The sequence below is a fragment of the Monodon monoceros genome, unplaced genomic scaffold, assembly GCF_005190385.1.
Source record: "Monodon monoceros isolate NGI ecotype Baffin Bay Population unplaced genomic scaffold, NGI_Narwhal_1 Super_Scaffold_11, whole genome shotgun sequence".
Taxonomy (NCBI): Eukaryota; Metazoa; Chordata; class Mammalia; order Artiodactyla; family Monodontidae; genus Monodon; species Monodon monoceros.
The window spans coordinates 133,158,102-133,180,286 of NW_021703767.1; the positions used below are offsets into that span (position 1 = coordinate 133,158,102).

A 22,185-nucleotide genomic window follows, 5' to 3' on the forward strand; every position below is an offset into this window, starting at 1 on the left:
TAACCAATGAGGTCCTACTGTATAGTACAGGGAACTACTCAATATTTTGTAATAATCTATAAGGAAAAAGAATCTGAAAAATACATATACATGTATAACTGGAAAAAAAAAAACCCTATCTTCTTTTCGAACAGAGCCTCCAGCCTTTCTGTAAGCTCTGGGGCTTGGGTGTGAAGTTTGCTCAAAAATCAAAAGGAAAACGACTGTACAATGTGGCTGTGTAAGGGTTTTCAATTCTGCCCTATAAAAATATATTAAAATGTGTTTTATTTTAGCAAATTTGCAAGCAGGTAAAAGACTTACCTCATTAAATAATTTACTTAAAAGCTTGGAGACATGCTTAGAAATTGACGTGGGGCTTCTTATTTGTTTTAAAAAGGTACTTGTCTCCACCACCCCGGGGTGATGGGAGATGGCCGTGCCCTGACTTACCTGGTGGCACCTGAATCCCGCTTTTTGTCTTCTTTCTACAAATGACGAGAAAGCAGAGCATGCTCAGCTGGCTCCGCTGCTTCCACAGAAGCTTTGATCTCTACTCCAAAGTCATCCAGCTGCTGCCAGGAGTTAGAAACTTCGGAAGCGTGAATAGGGGACACGAGGCTATAGGACTTGTCGCTGCAACATGATAAATACTCAGTACTCACAGTGCAGTAAACTCATAGATGATTTATTGCTTTAAGTAACTAAACAAGAAAGAGAAGAGACAGGATGTTGGTCAAGACGGTTGACACTCTCTCCAAGGTTTGCCAGCTGCATCTACTTAAAGCCACATTCTGGACGATATAAACACATCATAGCATACATGGGAAGTGACTTGGCTAATGACACATGATTAAAATAGCACGTTACAAGGGCTCGCCGCCAGTCGGTTTGCCTTGAAATGACAGAAAGAACGTGTGTTCATGTGATGTGCTGAATACAAAATCTTTAAAAGAATTTTTGGCATTAACACTAAGACAGAATACTTTCTTGGACATTCTGCAAGAGTGGGTACACACAGAGAATTACCTCTTCATTTTCAGATTACCAGTATCTATGGGAACACTTGGAGAAAAGCCAGGAGGTGGGGCACCTCCCCTCCCAATGTTATTTTCTTTGCCAAAGCAGCAAGGTCCGGGGGGGTTAGACGGAGAAAGGCAGCCCGACTGGGCACCAGGGGTGGTTACAATCACCAAGTAGCTGCAGCAGACAGCACGGGCTGGACGCGGCCATCTCGGGGTGTGGGGATGGACGACTCAGCCTTGACTCGTAGCCAGGGAGGCCCGGGGATTTGGCCCAAAGGCCCCCTGGAGGCTCTGGGTGGGGGTGGGCCCAGGCACTGGATGGCCCAGCCCCTCCCTGGAGGAGTGGTGTGGAGCCGGGGCTGGGCCTCCAGCCTGCATGTCTGGAAGTAACCCGTCCTCTTGTGTTCTAACACCAGGGCCTTACGACACATTTCAAATGGATGTGCAGAAACCAACACTGTCAGGGAGCCAGCTCCTCCTCGGAGGGCTCAGGTAAGCTCGCAAGGAGAGGTCAAGCCAAGCCGAAGGGTAACACGTGACACCAGGGCCCATCAGCCCCCAGCCCAGCTGGCACTGTGCCCCAGGTCTGCCAGCTCTTCACGCCTCAGCACCACCTGCTGAGCCTCAGTTGTCCTCTGCTGCTGCGGGCTCTGCAGCCACCTCCTCAGCATCCCCCTCCCCGGCATCCTCTCTAGGATCAGGACTGGGGTGCCCAGCGCAGCCCCCTGCCGGGGCGGGGCTGTGGCCGAAGGGACCGTTCTGCACGGCCCCAGCCTCCACCCAGAGCCGGCCGTCAGGACACAGCTTTTCTCCCGGGACCTCCGCCTGCACGGGGACCTTCACCTCCGCGGAGGCCCAGTCCTCCTGCTGCAGCCCCGGCACACGGTTTTCCACGTCTCCGGCTTTGGGAAACTGGTCTTCTAGATTCCTCTCATTTTCCTCTGCTTGCTGCTTTTCTCTGGCACCGAGTTTACCTCTGGATTTCCTCATCTGCCTGTTGTGCATTTCGTCTCGGGAGAATCGCCACTGAAACTAGAAATCAGAGACGATGGGGATAAATACATGCATCCTCTGTGAATCTAGAGCTTCCCCTGGATGTTTGTTTGCATTCACGCCCACGTCACCTCTGGCAGCAAGACGCAATGCCCGGTATTCCCGGAGCAGGGCATTCCTGGCACCAAACCGAATCACAGCCCAAACGTCACACCCACCCAGAGCCTGCCGATCCTGCCATGGCGTGTATTTTAGATGTGGATTCCAGGGTTTTGTAGGGGACGAGGGGTATTTCTTTCAGCTGGCCCCATAACAAAGGCCTGGGAAAGAAGGTGCTGAAATCCTATCGTTTGGAGGACCAGGGTGGGTGAGGGGACACGGGCCTGTTCTTCCTAAGTGCCAGGGCTCCGGCCACTCCTTTCCACTCTGAGCAGCTACAGATACTACGCACTGGTCACCACCTCATCAGCTCACCCCAGCCAGAAGGGCACTGAACCCGGGTGCTCAGGTCCCCCTGTAGGATGGGCAGGCTGACAGCCCCCAGCCAAGCTCCTCTCTGAGTCCGGCCACCTCCCCAAAGGTCTCACTCCCTTCCGGGGGCAAGCTACGACCAATGACTGGTCCAGGCATGGACAACGGCCCATCCTCCTGTTTCCAACTCTGGGCAACTCTAAAAGACCATCCCTGCTCCAGAGCCACGATCACAGCCCAACATCTCCCTCTGCCCACTCCTGCGCCCTCCTTCCCCAACAGGTGTTGTTCCCAAGGGCACTCCCCCTAAAACCGCATCCAAATCCATCTCAGATGCTGCTTCCCAGGGAGCCCCACCTGCATTTCCCTGTGGGACAGGGAAGTCTATGGAGCTCAGAGAGGATCAAGCACACAGTCAGCAACAGAGCTGGGCAAGGACGGGGTCACATCAAAGCCGTGGAGGGAGACCGCCCACGTGAAGAGTCCACCGCCCCCGCCCCAGACTGGCCTGTGTTCTCATCTATACAATGGGGGGAGTAACTCTAACTTAAATCAGGGTCGATAACCTTTTCTGTACAGAGGCAGGTAATAACTATTTTAAGCTTTGCAGCCTTATGTTCTCTGTTGCAGCCATTCAACTCTGCCATAGCACAAAAGCAGTCATGGGTAACACGTGAGCAAACGGGCATGACTGTGTTCCAATAAAGCTTTATCTACAAAAACAGGCAGTGGGCCGGATTTGGCCTGAGAGCCGTAGTTTGCCAAACTCTGCCTTAGAGGGTATTTATTTCGATTCAATGATGCAATAATCCACATAGCAGGCTTAGCACTGTGCCCAGCACACAATATACCAGTGTGTCTGCTGTTACCATTACTGACACAAGATGTGAGTCCAGAAGGTCAGGGATGCCATCTGTCCTCTGCACCCCTGCATCCCTGGGATACAGCATGGAGCCTGGCGCAGAGAAGGTGCTCAAAACCTTTTGTGAGATGGATGAATGGAAGGACGGCAGAGCCCAGTCAAGCTAGCCAAGCTCCCTGTTTCAGGGGAGCCGGTCCTGAAATTTTAAGAGTCAAAACACAGCTTGGGGCTTAGTGAGGAGTTACTGGTGCATCCACACATCAGGTCTGGCTGATCTCCAGAAAGAGAAATTAATTTGAGGAAGAAAAGAGGGGGAAAAATTCAAAGTCCTGCTGAGTCTGCTGACAGCAGGAGCTGCTCTGGAGGAAGACAGTTTGGGAGCCTGTGTGCTTGGAATAAATCCGGGCGAATGAGCTGCAGCAGACACAGAAACGTGAAGGGTAGTAAAGGAAGACTCGGAGAAATGGGTCCCTGTGTTTACAAGAGAGGGATGCACTCCTGGGTAACAACGCAGCGAGAACTGTGGCCTTCTTCCACTCCCCAAACATAAGGGGTCCCCCAGTCTTCCTGAGCAAAGGCCCCTCTGAGCCCTGCCATCCTGGGGCCCCAGTCCCCGGTGCTCAGAGTCAGAGGCCGGGAGCTGCGTGCTGCACACCTGGGGTGACACCAGCCACAGGGTCCTGGGGACGTGCCACGTCCAGCTGTGAGAGGCACGGAGAACAAGAGCGAAGCCCCGAGAGTGCTGGGTGGGGGAGGACTGGAGTCAGGAGGCCCCAGGGAGAGACGGGTCTTGCTGGGAAGAGAATCGGGGGCCTGGACCCTGGGCAAGGGCCTCGGCCACCCCGCAGGTGCAGCTCCGGGCCCCAGGGACACGTGGTTGCGCTTGAAGTTCCACTTCTTTCTTTCGTTTCATTTCTTTCCACTTGAGTCGCAGCACACTGGTTTCACCAAATATGGACTTAAATCTAAGCCATTCTGTGACTGAAAGAAAAATAAAGGGAGCCATCCGTTCGAATGACTTCTGGCGAGGCTAGAGAGGGGAGCCCGGGAGGGCAGTTGCACCATCAGTGGAAAACCATTTCCTAAGGCTTTACCATGCATAGATAAATCTGAGTACTTTGCTAGGAAGAAGCAAAAATGTGCTATGTGAATTCTTAAAAATCTGCCAACTTTGTGGCGTTTTCGGTGGTAGAAGTCTACTTCCTCAAATAAGACATCTGCCTAAACACACTCAGGGCTCCGAGGCTGAACACAACCTGGGGTTCGTGTGTTGAGCCCCTTTTGGACAAGACTGGTAAATTTGAATATTCCATCAAAGAAGAGGAAAAAGAGTGAAGTGCGTGCTGAGGTTAGGATTTAACATTTATCCTGTCTTCCTCCACCCGCCCTCCCTGCAAATCCCAAATGAGTTCACCTACAGCGTTGGCTGGGTTTCCCCAGGGCACTCCTTTTTGGGGGCTCTCTTGTACGATGGCTGATGGACTTCCCTCTGGGGGTAGTTTGAGTTTCTTCCACCCAAGCCATGAGTTTGCAACAATGGACCCCCTCTGCAGGTGAAGTGGTGCCTCAGACCCCAACCCAAAGGCACCCACTTCAGTAGACACTGCCAAGCAGGCATCTTGGGGCCCCCTAAGCACCAGTGCAGGACCAGGACCTCTGACCTCAGCACAGATGCTGCAGCCTCCAGTGCCAGCCCTGCATGGCTCTTGGGTACCAGCTCTTGGGTACCATGCAATCATGCTTCATAACTGCTGCCTTGTCGTGTGCAGAAGCTGCTGCATTTTAATTCCAGCCCAAATGGAAGAGCCTTTTTTTTTTTTTTTTAATGGATGTCTCCAAACAGACCCTCTGCATTTTGCATGTTCTTAGAAAAAGGCCAGTCAAACGGGCCTATATATAGCGATCTGAGAGGCAGTCAACTCTCAGAGAAGCTAGAGGAAGTTTTACTTTTGCCAGAAAACTGGGGAGATTGCTTCGGCTGAAAGGCCCTAAATGCTAAGACACCAAAGCATTACACGTAGTGTGGTGGCTAAGACCCCGGTTCAAACCTCGGTTCTGGCATTCGTTAGCTGTCTGTCTTTGGGCAAGTTATTCATCTCCAAAAGAGCTGCCCCTGCCCCCAGGTCTGGGTGTACACCCCGGGGGCCAACCCACACCGTAGTGGATGGGCACAGCACCCTCTGCGGGTGGGCGGTGTATAGCTGTGCCCATTCTACCTGTGCCAGACTCCATCCTGGACCCTGGCTATTTTCTAATGCAAACCCGATGTCCTCTCAGAGGCTGCTCTTGCTATAAATAGACAACGGACTCATGGTTCCTCAGGTGCCTGGCCATATCCAGTTTCCTGTAGAGGATCACACTGCATTGATCTCCTGATATAATACGACAGAAGGACACAGACCGGAAAGGGCCTGTGGCGGGCACACCAGCCACTTTCTTCAGGACCCTGCCTGGGCTGCTGGGCAGAGAAAGATTTGGGACTGTCCATGCCGAGCTGGATGGGAACTACTCCAGCCAATGTTTTTCTGTCCTTCGGAGTCATCCCAGAAAAATCTGCCAAGCCAAATGTCTTCGAGGACTGCACCGTTTTCTGTGTCCTCAGATGGGGAGTGGTGATGTCACTGACTCCCCAAGCTGCCCGGGGTCCCCAAGCCACCACAGCTGTCCCGGTGCTGCAGCCAGGTCACCCGGAGGCTCTGGCTGGAGTCTTCTCCTTTCCTTCTCTCCTTTTGAAGAGGGCATTCTCATGAAGCAGGGAAGTAGCAGTGGCCCGAACTCAGGGTCTATATAATCTAAAAGCTAAATGTTCTGAGTGTCTCACACTGGGACAAGCTTTCCCATTTCCCTGAATCCCCAAAGCGGTACTCTCATTAGGCATTGTTAGCACCATTATTATGATGAGCATGTAGAGGTTCAGAGGGGTTAAGTAACTTGCCCAAAGTCACAGTCTTTACGGAACAACCAAAACTACAGTTGGCCCTTGGACGATGCAGGTCCACTCACACGCGGATGGTTGGCAAGAGTAAAAACTACAGTGCTGTTCGGTCAGTGGTTGGTTGCATCCTCGGGTCAGTGAACCTTGGATACGGAGGGCCCACTACAAATTACACTCGGATTAACCTCCACGTTGTTCAAGGGTCAACTGTATTTCAGATCCGAGGTGGTAGAGCTTTCCGTGCGCAGGCTCTGAGGGGAGAACTGTAGCATCCACAGCCTGAAGGATGCATCACAGCCTGAGCAGTTCCAGGGCGAGTCTCTGAACCCAACCAGCAGCTGCAAGTTGAGCAGGGTGGATGGGCCTTCCTGAGCCAGGTGTGTGTGTGGCACGTGAGTGTACTGCCGGTACCTAAACTGAGAAAAACCCCGACTAGCGGTCCATGCCAGAAGTGCGTGCAGAAAAGGAAAAATCCTCCACTTTACAGCAGCGTGTGTGTCCAGAGCTCCACGTCAGCAGGGCTGGTGATTTCATTCACACATTAAGAAACCATCCGTATCTGCCTCCACTTCAAGTAATTTAGTGGGAAGGCAGACTTCTCCCGTGTCGTAGAAATCACCTGTTACCTTCCAAGGAGGTTAATATTTGCTTTGAAAGCCACACTCAGAGGTACACAGAGAGGTTTCTTTCAAACGGTGAAAGGTCTTGACTGGAGGCTTTTGTCCACTTGGCTGATTAAAGAGGACTAAATATGCTGCATCCTTGATGTTTGAATCTTGCAATCTCTTGTCTGAAATTTCAGTGCTAGACATCCTGTGCATGTCCCAGGCTCAGAAGTTTGATTATTCACTCATTGATCCAGCAAGTATTTGTTGAGTACTAACTAAAAGCCAGGCATTGGACATACAACAGTGAGGACCAAAAGGGTCTGTTCTCACAGAATGAACGTCTGATTCTACTGGTGGAGGATTGATCACAGATAATTAGAAACGGAGAGGAGAGGAACGTGGCTCTTCCCAGTGAATCACAGAGGAGCCTGGCTTGGTCTAAATGGAGAGAACACCATCCCCAAAAAATACAAAGGAAGAGAACATCTGGGGCAGAGGAACTGCCCAAGCAAAGGCCCTGTGGCAGCGAGGGGCATGGACGCGCATGAAGGCCAGAGTGGCTGGAATGCAGAAGATGGGGGCCAGATCCCACAGGGCCGTGTGGACCACCGTACAGGCTTCCATCTTTATCTTAAGAAAACCCCAAAGCTTTAGAACCATTTTAAGCAGTGGAGTGACACGATTCAATTTACTTTTTTTTAAAGTTCACTTTGGCACTGAGTGGAGAACATATCTGAAGGGGACACCTGTCATCAGGAGATCGGAGGAGTAGTCCAGGCCGGTGGTGATGGAGAGAAGAGGGGGTTCCAGAGTGTCTAGGACCTAAAACAGATGTGCCTTAAGGACAGACTGAATATGGTGGGAAGGAGATGGAAGCACCGAGGGCGACCTCTAGGTGTGTGGGAGCCTCTGGGCCATGGAAGCGCTGTTCCTCTAAGGTCGGGGGGTGGGGTGAGTAGCCGCAGGGCAGGTGGAGCTGGGGTCCCAGGGGAGAAGCCAGGGCTGAACATGCAGAGGTAAGACTCGTTGACACAGAGGTGTTGAGTGAGATTTTCTCACTCTGGGGGTGGATGAGGTTTTCTAAGGAAGAGGTGAGAGAAAATGGGGAGAAACAGGGCTAGAAATGAGGAACTAGGTGGGAAACCAGGCGAGAGTGGTGGGACAGCCGAGAGAAAACAGTGCTTCGAGCGATGGAGGGTATGAACGGTGTCAGTGACGCGGGGTCTAGGGCACGGTGAGGATGGAGCCATGGCCAAGGGTGGGGGGGGCACCGTCTCCTGGGAGCAGGATGATGACCCGTCAGCTGAGGGAGGAGTGGATGACGGGGGTGATGGGATGCTACAGTCCCCCCATCTGGGGCTGTAACAGTGAGGTGGCCTCCCCAGGTCACACAGAGAACAGTGCTTGTCACCCCAAGCCCTGGAATGAGCAGGTCTGCCCGGGTTCGTGCAGCTCACTGTGGGTGGACGTCTCTACCGACCAGAAAAGGCTGACTCCCAACTCCCTGGATTTCCCCTGAGGTACGCTGTTCCACTTTCTTACAGCAGCCTTAAAGCTCTACCCCTAACGTCTCCCTGCCCTCGGGTTTCCACTGGCTTGTCCCCTGGGTGAGATGCGCAGCCTTCACCAGGATCAAGCCGCCTGTCTGTCCTTTGGGATCTGCTGGCACCACAACCAGGACGTGCTGGCAGGAAAAGGCAGCACCACGCCCTCCTCGTCAGGGCAAAAGCTGGGCTTTGCCTGGCGTCTGGCGGGAGACCTCGGCGGTGCTGCTAGAATGTCCCTGCGTGAATGCACGCTGCTCCACAGCCCAGGCAAAGCTGTGGCTGGTGGCAGCCCGGGGCCATCCGTCTTCCAGCTGGTGGCTGGCTGCTCCTGGTGGGCAACGGTGGCTTCGGTGGCTGCCTCTGGTCTTCTGCTGCTGTCACCTGTCACACGGGCATCTCCGAGCTTGGAAAGCCCTTCCTCTGCACTGCACCCCAGCTGGCTCCGGAGCTACTTCCTTGGCGTTCCTCCCACCAGTGGCCCCCCCCTCGGATTTGTTGGCTGCAGAGGGGCTGCTCCAATCTGTTCACTTGCTTGGTGCTGCTGTCCGGGCTCTGTGTCCCAAGAACAAGAGGAACCGCGGGTGGGGAGCTCGGGGATGGTGCCCGGCGAGGGGACGGGCGGGTCTGGTGGGCTCTGCCCCACAGTGTGGCCTTGTCCGTCACAGGGGGAGCCAGCTGGCTCCAGGGGCTTGGCAGGTTCCCTCGACTCTCTTCCCGAGTGACCGTGAACACGGGGGTGTGAGGCATCGGAATCATGTCACACAAGGGGAGGACTTGGCCTCAGTCTCAGGAAACACGGGAAGAACTGAGAACAGCCACGTCTCTCAGTGCCACTGTGTTTCTGGGACAGTTCACGTGACGTCCAGGGAGAGGGGGAAGGCCCCTGGCCATTCCAGGACAGCCTGGCCTGAGGACTCACCCCACAGGGGAGATGCCCTCTGTCTGTACGAGCCACTGCCACTCAAACCTGCAGGGCGGGGTCTGTGGGGAATGTGGTCTGGCAGGTTCTCTCTGCCAAGCTCCCCAAACTTCTGATGTCCCAAGGGACCCACGGGCAGGGCAGGGCGTCAACCAGCTTGTAACGAGATTAAGAGATACAGAGAAGCTGGGCGTGAGCTCAGCCGTCCCAGCCCGAGTCACACTGCAGCTGACTTCCCACTCCCCCTTCAGTCTCGTGAATGCTGGTGGCCTGAGCATCCTCGCAGGAGGAGACCGGCGACAAGGCCCTCCGGCGCTCCAGCGCCCTCACCTGCCCCGGATGTGACTCATGTCACTGAGGGGCTCAGGTGTCCCTGGGCTCTGGTGAGCAAAACAGAGCAAGCAAAACAAAGCAGCCAAGGTCACTCACCTTTGATTCCTTCTTCTTGATTTTCTGAGGTAGACGCGGTCTCTGAAGAAAGACAATCTGCTTGGTGGATACGTTCCCCTCCCTGTAACACAGGCAGAGCTGAGAATGCGTCCTTTATACCTAGAGGAGCCCCGCACCTCACACGGAGGCCGCCATCCTGAACTTCATCCAGGCCGGCTGCCCGTGGGAAGGAAGGTGGCCGCTCGAGGGTGAGAGGTCGGAGGTCAAGGAGCCCCCCACCTTCCCACCCCCAGGCCACCCACACTTGCTTGCTATCGCAGGGGCCCAACTAAACCTTTGTGTGCATCCTTGAAAGGCAGCTTCCTGGCTGAAAACCCCCTTTCCCGTGATGTGAAATGACAGCTACCATCTTGGCCAAATGATGACAAAGTGGCCTCAGTGAATATCAGAGGGTGGAGGCCTCTTCCAAGTCTCTTTGGGAATGAGGCCGAGGAGGGACCTGGCTGGCCTGGGATGGGTGGCCAGTGAGGACCTGAGCGATTACAGGAGCTTGGGCAGAGGGCCTGGCTGTGCACGGGTCCCGGCCACCACCCTGAGTCACCCTTGTGAGCAGCGGGAACTGGCATTAACGAATGGGCTGGGGGCACTATTCATTTTTATGGCACAGGGGGTGCGCCTTCCTCCCAGGAAGGTAGGCTCTCAAGGAGCTGCCTTTAAAGGTGCTAGAAATACTGTGATAGAGATCATTGTTTTCTGGCCACCGCGAACCCCGCGCCTTCGGATCACTTTCTTAAACCTCTATTTGGCAAACGTCTTCTCTGCTGAGGTGATGTGTCACTACATGGGGTGCTGGAGGGAAAGGAGGTAGAGGACACTAGCATTTTCTATTTTGTGCTCCAGCCGGGCTGGGCGATTGCACCCGACGCTCCAAACAATGGGACCCCTACTTCCACCAACGGGACAGGACAGGACAGCTCAGCTTGGTCAAGGAGCAGGCCGGGGGTCACACAGCGGGGATTCTGCCCGGTCCCAGGTACTCTCCACTCCACTGCAAGGGTCATTTAAGGCCAGGAAGGTGGAGGACCATGGAGGCTTATTTAGAATGTGGGACTGCTTGAGACAGAGAGCCCGTCCCTACCCTCCGGGCTGCGAGCACAGAGCCAGCGGGGGCTTCACGTTCAAATACATTCTCAGGGGGGCTCTTGTCCTCTGGAACGGAAGGCAGGCAGCATTCTTAGTTGCATGGACTAGGAAACTGGCTCAAAGAAGCTACGTGGACTTGACCAAGGTAGACAGCAATCGGCCGACTCAGGACTTGGGTTCAAGCTCTAGGTCACAAATCCGGAGTTCCTTCCCCTCCACGGCACCACCCTGTGCCCACAGAAATCTTGGCCAAGAAGCAGTACGGAAATCTCCCGGTGGCGCAGGGCCCAAGGGCAGCTGCAGACTGGCTCCTGCAGCTGCACAGGCCCGGGGGGTGGGGGACGTGATGAGGGCCCAGGAGAGGCAGTGATGGGCGCCCACACTCCTGCCTCTGTCTGTGCTCTGGGGCTGCACTGCCTGCTGTCCCCCAGGTCACTAGGCTTGCCTCAGGCCATCCATCACCTGCGGGCGTGAGCACGCAGCAGGACTCAGGTAGCGTGGGGCTGAGGACCATGGGAGGGGGTATCCCCAGAGGTCAGCAAAGAGGTGGCCCGTTGTAGACTGAGGGTCTAGTCGCGGGTTCTGCCACTTGCTGGCTGTGTGGCCTTGGGTATGTGATGGAGCCTCTCTGAGCCTCAGTTTCTTCATCTGTAAAATGGGAACCACATCTATGCTTACCACCCCACAGGTAGTTAGAAGGACCAGCTTGATAGCAAACCCAAAAGACAGATGGAAGGGCTTTTAGGGTTCGTAAGACTAGGATAAGCCCACGGGCTCAAGGGACGGCAGGCAGAGCTGAGGGTGGACAAACGACCATGAACGTGAAATCGTAGGGAGGGCCACAGCCAGGGCTGAGACTCCAGGGCCTCACGTCCCCTTGGTGGGGCTACTGACCAGCTCCATGACCTTGGGCTAGCGCTTCAACCTCCCTGGCCACACTTTCCTCAGCTATAAAATCAGTTAAATACAACCAAAAGAATCCCACCTCACCTCACAGGATTTTTTGAGGACTCGATGAGACTTTGCATGCGTGCCAGCAACGTGCCTGCCTAGCCCAGCACGGGGCACACAGCAGAAGCTGAGTTTCTTTTGCATCTGAGAGCCCTGGGTCCCCTCAGCCCAGGTGACAGGCTAGGCAGCAATGGCTCACTGGCCGAGGCTCCCCACGTGGGAAGAGGGGTGCTCCGGGTGGGGGGGTAGTTAAGACTCTGAAATCCTGACCCTGCCGTTTCCCAGGTGGAGAACTGATGTAACAGCACCAGACTCACAGGGATTCAATAAGTTACGCACGGAAGAGCTTATGGCGAACAGTGCAAGTGTTCAGTAACAGTAATGATGGTTATTTTTACCTCGTTGTCTTGACGACTGGAGTTGGCAGCACACAAGTGAGTTGCCAGCCGTAGGCGGCCAGAGAGTTCAGCAGGGGCACGTAGTCTGTCTGCACCTCGACACCCTGGGGAGAAAGGCCACAGTCAGGGCTGCAGCTGCCTCAAGCCAATGACGTCTGAGGGACAGAGAGGGGACCATCCAATCCACCAACCCAACAAAGCAGAAAGGGGCGGGATGCCCTGTAGCCTGGGGCCCTACTCCAGCTCCAAAGATGCTTCAAGAGCTTGGAGCCCAACTGCCAACATGGGATTTCTTTCCAGCCCCGACTCAGTCTGTGCAGTCGGCAAAGAGATAGAGCCAAAGGGTTGATCCATTCATTTTGTTCTATTCTTGTCTGGACAAATAGCTTCCTGTGAGTTTCACTGAAGAAACACCATCACTTCTCCTCCAAGACGTACCTAAGCCCATGACAACACCCACTGCTTGGATGGTTTCAGAGCATCTTGTGGGGAGTTAAATTACATTTGACAAATGATCGAGTCATCTGCATCCAGCCACAGCGGCAACACACACACACACACACACACACACACACACACACCTGCACGTGCACACAAACAGGGAGCTTCACCTGTGTTACACATCCTGCCGTAAAGGAGTAGATGAAAGGTGTTTCATTTGGAATCAGGGAGGAGCGGGGGGAGGGGACTGACGCTTGCCTTTCAATTTAAAAACCCAGTCCTGCCCCCACAGGGAGACAATCCCACTGTGAGGCCGCCAGCCCGGGCCTCACATCCTGCTTTCTCCAGAGGCAGGCTAACTTCCGACTCCAGCCCCAGCCCTCCCTGCGTAGACTCTGCACCCACTCTCTGCTCGGTCAGCTCCTGGTAATGGCTTCAAACACTGCTGACATGTGTGTAGAGTCCTTCCAGCGGAGGCCGCCACAGGACTCATTCAGCAAGTACCTGGGAGCCCAGGTGGGTCGGAGGTGAATGAAGGCACAGTCCTGCTGCTGGAGTTCAGTCCAGCAGAGGCCACGGCACAAACACGCATGTGACCGAAATAAAAAACAACCCACTGGCAGGGCCATGAGGCTGGACTGTTAGCAAAAAGATGGTGCGATTGTGGTCAGGGCGGGCTTCCTGGGGCTCAGGGGCTGGGTGGAGATGGACAGGCGGAGCTGGGGAAGAGGCATTCCAGGGGGGACCCCAGCACAGACAAATGGCAGACCGCGAGGGGCCTGGAGCGCTGAGAAGAGGCTCACCCGGGGAGCGGCACTGCTCAGAGGGGACCGCCCATGGCAAGGGGCTGTCCTGCTGGAGGCCTTTTGGGGACAGAACCAGGGGCCAGAAGAGACATGAGGGAACAACCAGCCCTGCTTCTCCCAATGGCTTTTAAAACTCCTATCACTGGGCATCCATCCCAGCGTGGCTACTGGGCAACCAACGTACCCTTGGGGAGCCTCAACTATATAAAGTAAGACTTGGCCTATGTCAGTGGTTCTCAAAGTGGGGTCCCCAAGCCAGCAGCATCACCTGGGAACCTGTTAGAAATAGAGTCTTGGGACCCCACCCAGACCTGCACAATCAGAAACTCTGGGGGTGGGACCCAGGGGTCTGTTTTTTTTTCTTTTCTTAATTGAAGTGCTGTTGAGTTACAATGTTATATTAATTTCAGGCATACCCCATAGTGATTCAATATTTTTATAGATTATACTCCATATCAAGTTATTATAAAATATATATTCCCTGTGCTGTACATTACATCCTTGTATCTTATCTATTTTATACATAGTAGTTTGTACCTCTTAATCCCCTTTACCTATCTTGCCCCTCCCCCCTTCCTTCTCCCCACTGATAACCACTAGTTTGTTCTCTATATCTGTGAGTCTGTTTCTGATTTGTTATATTCATTCATTTTATTTTTTAGATTTCACATATAAGTGGAAACATAAAGTATCTGTCTTTCTCTGTCTGACTTATTTCACTAATAAGCATACTACCCCCCAGGTCCATCCATGTTGCTGCAAATGGCATTATTTCGTTCTTTTTTATGGCTGCATAGTATTCCATTGTATATATGTACCACATCTTCTTTAGCCATTCATCTATTGATGGACACTTGGGTTTCTTCTGTATCTTAGCAATGATAAATGATGCTGCTATGAACACTGGGGTGCATGTATCTTTTCTAATTGGTGTTTTCTTTTCTTCGGATACATACCCAGGAGTGGAACTGCTGGATGATACGGTAGCTCTATTTTTTTTAGAGTGCTCCCAGTAGCTGAGATGCAGCTAAGTCTGAAAAGTACTGCCTAGATAATCAATTAGGTTTCTACGGATGACAGAAAAGAGTCTGCCATTTTGTGGCCAGAAATGATCAGCTGTTAACTTTTGAATTTCCTCGAAAGGAAAGCTGTTACCTTTCCTTTCATCCTCCAGGAGGGGAGAAGTCGGGGGACTTTGAAAGGCTCTGCTCTGTTACTAATACTGGTTCAGCAGAAAGCAATGGCGGGGGGAAGGGGAGAAGGTGGGGGACAAAAGAAGGGGGGGGGGCAAGGGGCAAGGGGCAAGGGGCAAGGGAAGGAGGAGAGGAAGGGGAGTTAATGAAGGAGGGGAGCAGGAAGAAAAGGAAAAGAGAGGAGAGACAGGTACAAATACAACCAACTGACGGGAGAGGGACAGGCAACCCCACTCTGGCCCCGTCCCTGAAGCCCCCATTCAGGCCAGAGGCGGCAGCGGATGACCCAGCCACCCCTGTCTCTGCTGGTTCCCGGACACACGGGACCTCCCTTCCAGACCAGTTACGGCCAGTGTCCCTTGTGCTGGGCAGGGCCCCCACCACCTGCTGTGGCAGCTTTATCCTGAGAACCCATGCCCCCATCCCTGCATTCCTGATTTAAAGAGAAGACAGAGAAAATGGTACATCCACACTCAAGCTCTGCAAGGTTAAGATTACTTGGGTCTATCAAGAATAACCTTCCCACTTTATCAAGCACTCCGACAAACCAGCCACAGACAGTCGCCATGGCAACCAGGACAAGCGTGGTGCTCACAAAGCCCTGAGTGGCAGGATGGAGTCCTTTTATTGGTGCCTGTGCCCCGGCCGGGTTTTCTCCTCGGCTACCCAGCACGGCGGGACAATGGGCACCCCCGAGGCAGCCTGACCCGCCTGCCCAGACAGGCCTCGAAGGGCTGCTTCTGCTTTGCTCTATTTTATTCCCCTCATTCACCATCTTAAAGAGAAAGACGGCAGGATTTCTCCCCAACAGCTTTTCCCCTAAAGGTAGGGGATGTCAGCCAGAGGGTACAGAATCATAAAGACTAAAAGGAAGAAGCGAAAACACAGCAAAACATGACCCTGCTTGAGAGAGCTGAGCTTTCAATCAGAAGTGTTCCCAGCCGGCTGTCACAGGACGGGTTGAAAAGTAAAATACAAATGGTAGAGGGTGAGGTGTTTCATTCTGCCAGACTCTCCCACTCCAACCCTCCGGGCTGGTCTTGATTTAATTAACCGTTAATGTGGTTTTCCACAAGCACCTATCAAAGCCGGTTTGCATATCATCAACACAGTCAGAAGACGACATTTCTAAAATATGACATGAACTCCATGCAGTCAGTGGAAGAGGCTTTCAAGTCCATTAGCTGAGAAAGGTGGTCGGAAATGCATCGGATGGAAGGCTCTCTTTGATCTGCTTTTCTGTGACACTCCAGTGAGGAGAGAAAAGCACAAACAGCACTCCAAAGCCAGCCCGCTTATCAAACGAAAAGACATTTCTTTCTGGGAACAGGTGCAAAAATTTTAATTAACTCTCCACTCTCCTGTGTGGATACGTAATCTCCGATCACACCTGGAGTGTTAAAAAAAAAAATGAAGCATGTCCTGTGGTTCTTTGACTTGTGTAAAAGGGTTTCATTTGTATTTATGGCTCTTTTTCCTTTGTTCCCTGTAATTTCTCCGTAGTTGCAAATCCACTAAAGAAACAGGCATCCGACACAACTTTCCCTTACCCTCCCAAAACAGAACAACACGATGTAGAGTTTACTAAGAAATGCGTGTGTCTTTTGATCCTTTCAAAGATCCTTTGTGCAGGGGAATATTAGGAGGTAACACATTGGTCCAGTGAGAAAGTTTGTATCCTGATGGCAGTGTGCTCTTCTTTTCTTCTCCTTGTTTCCATTCTGGAAGAATCTGGGAGAAAAACAGCTTAAAAGATGATACTTTGCTCCTTATTCATGACTGTGAATGAAGAGAGGAATTCAATTTCCATGTCTGAAAAGTATGCAGGACTTCTGGGCTTGTCTCCACACCTGAAACAATAATTAGAGACAGCCACCAGCTGGGTGCTTCCCTTCCCTTCCCTTCCCGGAGAGGGCATGTGAAGCCCGAGGCCTGCAAGAGTCTTTTGTAAAATTGCTACCGAAGCACTAATGCCTAACACTAATTGGCAGGGCCTGTTTATATACTATTTCCTTACTTATCAATTTTAGGTATCTATTGATTTCCTACCATGGGAAATGAAGGCTTAGAGCTCCCATTCACATTTCTTACTTTCTCTTTCCTGATGCCCCAAATGGTTAGAATATAATTTTAATTAAATCAAAAGTCTGTGTTTGTGTTATTGCAAATATTGCTGGGTCAAGTAATGTACTGTGACCACACCTTCTTTTTTAAAAATATATATTTATTATTAATTTAAATATCAATATATTTATTTAAATATATTTATATTAAATATATTTATTATTATAATTAAATATAAAATATAATATTATTATATTATAATTATAATATTATTTATATTAAATATTTAAATATATTTATTATTAAGTCCTTTATTTTTCCTGGAGTTAACTGTGGCCTCAGTTTTTTTCATCTGTGTGGTTTTACATGAACCCATCACTAATTCATTCCACATGTTCCAACACTTCTTCTTCCTGACCATCAATAACTATCCCATGTACCTAAATATATTAGCTCTACTTTTTTCCACTTGGAGACATAATTTCTGGAACTTTCTGTACCCTTGCTTCAATCTGGTGTGGATGCTTCCCAGGACTGTGTTCTCCCTCCACTACTGTCTATGGCTGGTGTCTTCTCTGTTTTGATTTCCTCCTCATTTTGCTGGAGCATATCCTCTAGTGGCTCCCTAGGAAACAATGCCCTGGAAGTTACTGGCATCCCCGCACTCCTAAAAATGTCTTTGTCTTCACTTTTAACTAAGTTTGGGTACAGAAGTGTAGGCTGAAATCTGTTTTTTCTTTAACACTTTAGAAGTATTGCTCCACTAGCTTCTAGCTGTCAGTATTGCTATAGTGATAGCTACTTGGATTACTAATACTTTGAGTGTAACCTGTTGTGCTGCTTTGGAAGATTTTAGGATATTTTTCCCCGTGAAGTTCCAGAATTTCATAACATGCCTTCGTGTATGTGTGTGTGTGTGTGTGTGTGTGTGTGTTTACTTAAAGGGCTGTACACTCAATGGCTTTGCACTCAAAGGATTCTTGTCCTTTGGCTCTGAAAAGTGTTTTGGTTTTCTTTTGTTGTTTTGATAATTTTTCTCTCTTCCATTTCTGTCTTCTTTCTTTCTGGACTTCCAGTTAGTTGAAACGTAGGACCGATATGTTAATTTTATTACCTTTCCTTCCCCCTGTTTTCTTACTTTTTAAAAATTTTACCTTCTGAAAGATGTCCTTTGTTTTCCAGTCTTTTTGTATGTTTTAAAATGTTCTGGTGCCCTATTTTCAGACCCCAAAGCTCTTTCTTCTCTTTTGAGCATTTCTTTTTTATAGCATCTTGGTTTTGTTTCACGGATATATATATTCTATTTCTATAAGTCGTTTCGTCTGATCCTTGAATTATCTCCGCAGTCACTAGGTTGCACAAGACAGAGGTTGGAGCCAGGGATCTTACCACACTGTGTAAGGACTTCACCACAATGCCTCAGTTTTCAGCTCTGCAGTTCACATCCCACCATCCTGCAGTGATTTAGGCTTCGAAGACCAGAGCTTTCCTCAGGATCCCTTCTACATCCAGGTGCAGCTTCCTCTACTTTGCTAAATTAATCCGCCTTCCTCCATGCACCTTCCATCTTCTAAAAATCTGTTGAAATCATACATCTACCACTTTCTCTTCTTCCAATCTTTTTGTTCTTGTGGGTATCTATCCATCCATCCATCTACCTACCTATCTATGTCTCTCTCTATGTCTCTATCTATCTATCTATCTATCTATTATCTTCCTATCTAACCATCTATCCACCTATCTATATACCTATCTGTCTCTATGTCTCTATCTATCTATCATCTATCTTCCTATCCATCCATCCATCCACATACCTACTTACCTACCTACCTATGTCTCTATCCATCTATCTATCTATCATCTAAAGTCATTTTTCATTATTTGTGGGAGTTCTGTTCTATAATGTTGCCACAAACACTGAATTAGCAGATACTGAACCACTGTTCCTGGGGAAATACAGGGTTAGCTTCCTGTTAGCCTCTGGTCAGATTTGTAACTCACGCCTGAACAAAGCTTACCTAACACACATATTTGCCCCATAAGGCACATCTCAGCCCTCCTGTTCTTAGGAACACAGGACAGTACTGCACCACTATGCTTGGGGGCAACTTTATACAGTGAAATCACCAACAAAACGCACAAGCATGTGAAAAATGTGGCACTAAGTGAAATGCGAACAGGACACTTGTTTACAGCATGACAGCTGAAATGAGAAAGCTTAGCTGGGAACGTGCATGTCAGCAACATAATTTTTTTTTTGCCACTAAGCATACATCTGCAAGTGACTGTGAAAGCACCAAGAGTACTGATTTGGGGATTACAAATAAATTTACAAATAAATCTATCATTCTTTTAGTATCAGTTCACTGGGATTTTTCATAAGAGAGAAGAAATAGCTACCTATGTCCAACTCCCCACATTTAACACAATTTTATTAATTTTTAAAGGGCCTACTGGAAGCCATTTCTAAACATCTTAGAATACAGAAAACATAAAGAAAAAATAATAAATTTGGTGACATAAAACCCCTACTGCGTGACAAACGACAAGCTATGCAAAGGCAAGAGACAAATGACAAGATGGGAAACTATTTGTAGCTCAAATTACAGTAAAAAAAGTAGCTCCTAAAAATTGATAAGAAAAGAAATCCGGTAATCCAAATTTTAAGATGGGATGAGGCTAGGAAGAGAGTCACAGCAAAGGAAATTCTAATGGGCATAAACCAGAGGAAAATATACTAAATCTCACAATAAGAGAAGTGCAAATCAAAACTACCCTGTGATATCATAGTTTCACCTCTCATATTGGAAAACCCCCAAAGTCTGAGAACTACTTAGCTGACAAGGCTGTGGGGAGGCAAGTATTCTCATACATGGCTGGCAGGAGGACAGATTCAACCTCAGGGAGAACAATTTGACAGTATCTCTCAAAATTACAAATACATTTACCCTCTGACCCAACAACCGCACTTCTGGGAATGGATCCTGTATATAAAAAAATGACAAATGTACAGAGTTATTCACTGGAGAACTGTTCACAATGGCAAAACACTGGACACCACCTGTGTCAATCAGTGTTGGGCTTGTTAAATAAATAATGCTGCATAACAACACAATGGGTAATGGCTGCTCATGTATTGAACCAAGGCATATGGGACAAGGACCACAATGAGAGGGAATGATTCCTATGGTAGAAAGAAGAATGCCCACTCACTCCCCCCAAATATGTCTACGTCCTAAATCCTGGGGCCTGGGAAGAGGTTGCCTTCTATGGTAAAAGGGATCTGGCGGATTGATGAACTTAAGGATCATGGGATGGGGAGATTAACCAGGTGTGTTCAATGTGATCAAAAGGGTCCTTAGACGGAAGGCAGGAGGCGGGTCAGAGTCAGGTAAGGAGAGGTGAGGATGGGAACAGAGGGCAGGGTGCTTGGCCACCAGCAGGTTGGCCTCTAGAAGTTGAAAGCAAGGAACAGATTCTCCCAGAAAGAATGCAACTCTGCCAACCCCTTGATTATAATCCCTTACAACCCGTTTTGGATTTTTGGCCTCCAGAACTGTTAAGAGAATAAATTTGTGCTGTTTTCAGTCACTACGTTTGTAGTAATTTGTTACAGCAGCAATAGGGCACTCATACACAGTCTAAAGCCAGGGAAAGGTTAGATGAAAATGAAGACTTGGAGGCATTGGCCAATACGTGTGGAGAACAACTCACGGAAGGTGAGGATGGCTGAGGACTGGGTCTCCTGGGGCGGGGAGAGCAGAAGATGATAAAGAGCCCTGAACTGGGAGGAACTGGCTGGAGGGCAGCCCAGGGTAGGAAACACGTTTAAGAAGAAAGATCCACACCATCTAATGTCTTGAGAGGGCAAGCAACACGGAGCCTGAAAAACCATCTCTGGATAGACCGTGAGGTCTCAGGAGACCACAGCCAGGATGCTTCAGGAGGGAAGTGGCTGGCACGTAAACATGTTCTCAGGAAATCTGGGGTCTGCCTTGACGTTGCCATGGCCAGCAGAGACCCTGGCCGTGATGGCACACAGGGAAGATAAGAGTCATGCCCTCAGGTGATAGAAAGTAGAGATGCAAGGGCAGGGCAGGAGAGGGGAATGCCAAGCTGGAAAGAAGGAACATTTCATCTTCATTTATCAACTGGAAAGTAGGGGCTGTAACACTGCGGCGGTCTTGCAGAAAACTCCGCTGAGTCCTTCAGTATCGCCAAGGGCACGGTTATACCAGGTGCCACTCTTCACTTATGATTCTCCACATCCAGCCAACCTGCTTCTGTGCCACGCACCCGGGAAGCGAAGATGTGTGAGCCTCTTCTCCTGCTGTAGGAGATCCCGGTCCAGGGGGTGGGGAGAGCAAACATACAGTCCCTCCCCAGATGCAAGCCACCATGAGGTGTGCTGGAGGGAAGGAGAGAGGAAGGGAGGCTGTGCCACTCGTCCTCTCTGGGGAAAGGGCAAATCCATCTGAGGCCAGTGGCAGCTGCAGCAGCCCTGCCTTCCTGGCCCCCATCCCCCCACAGGCCTCCTGCAGGACCACTGCCTCTGCCAGCAGAGGGAGGGGCAAGGATGCTGGGGCCGGCTGGAGATGTTTTCCTCTTTGTTTTACACACAATGCCCCAGAAAAACATTTTGCTGATATGTAATTAGGCCAACATAATAGAGCCTAAGAAAGCCGTCCGTCTCATTTTAGACAACTTCGGCTTTCATAACGTTCAAAGAGAATACGTTTAAAAAAAAAAAGCTTAGCTCTCAGATATAGAAAAGGGGGCAGAGGAAAATACATGCAGTGTGTGGAAAGCTTCTTTTCTAGGACTATTTACCCACCCCTGCTGGTTAATTCACATCTTTGCCTGATTTTCTCTCCCATGCAAGAAAGGCAACAAACTCTGCAGCCCTATTGAGAGCCCAACAAAATAATAATAATGACTGTTATTATTATTTGAGATACACTGTTTGCAAAAAATGGCCTAAATGATTACTTCCCTGCCTCTAGGCCTCTTTACGGCACTCTGCAGCTCCTCCCATAAAGAGACAGAGTCCACTTCTCCACCCCTTGAGTTCAGGCTGGGCTTGTGTCTTGCTCTGACCAACAGATATGGTAGATGTGACATCATAGTTCTAAGCCTAGGCCGCGAGTGACCTTGCTGCTTCTACCTGCTCTCAGGGAACCAAGGACAAGCCCAGGCTGGCCTGTTGGATGATGAGAGTCATGTGGCCCAAGCAACTAGCAGACGTGAGAGACGCCATCTTGGACCAGCGAGACGCCCGTCGACCAGCCAGTGACCCGGAAGCAGAGTGAGGTTAGAGGAGCTCTGCTGAGGTTAGAGGAGCTTAGCCCAGATCAGCAGAATCACCCAGCTGACCTGTGCACTCACTACAACCAGAAAGCCTGGTTATTTCAATTCGCTAAGCTTCGGGGTGCCTTATTCCACAGCAGAAGCTGATAGATT

At 50.4% G+C, this 22,185-nt stretch overlaps 1 protein-coding gene across 1 annotated transcript in view; it reads right to left on the bottom strand.

Moving 5' to 3' along the window:
* Positions 1 to 651: 651 nt before the first annotated feature.
* RFTN1 (raftlin, lipid raft linker 1) overlaps positions 652 to 22,185 on the bottom strand; it is a 206,844-nt gene continuing 185,310 nt past the window's right edge. Inside the window, exons 8-10 of the mRNA XM_029214175.1 lie at positions 12,222 to 12,325; positions 9,769 to 9,850; positions 652 to 2,036 (exon numbers count right to left, since the gene is read on the bottom strand). Coding sequence (XP_029070008.1) covers positions 1,629 to 2,036; positions 9,769 to 9,850; positions 12,222 to 12,325 — 594 coding nt within the window. The 3' untranslated portion in view covers positions 652 to 1,628. The remainder of the gene's footprint in view (positions 2,037 to 9,768; positions 9,851 to 12,221; positions 12,326 to 22,185) is intronic.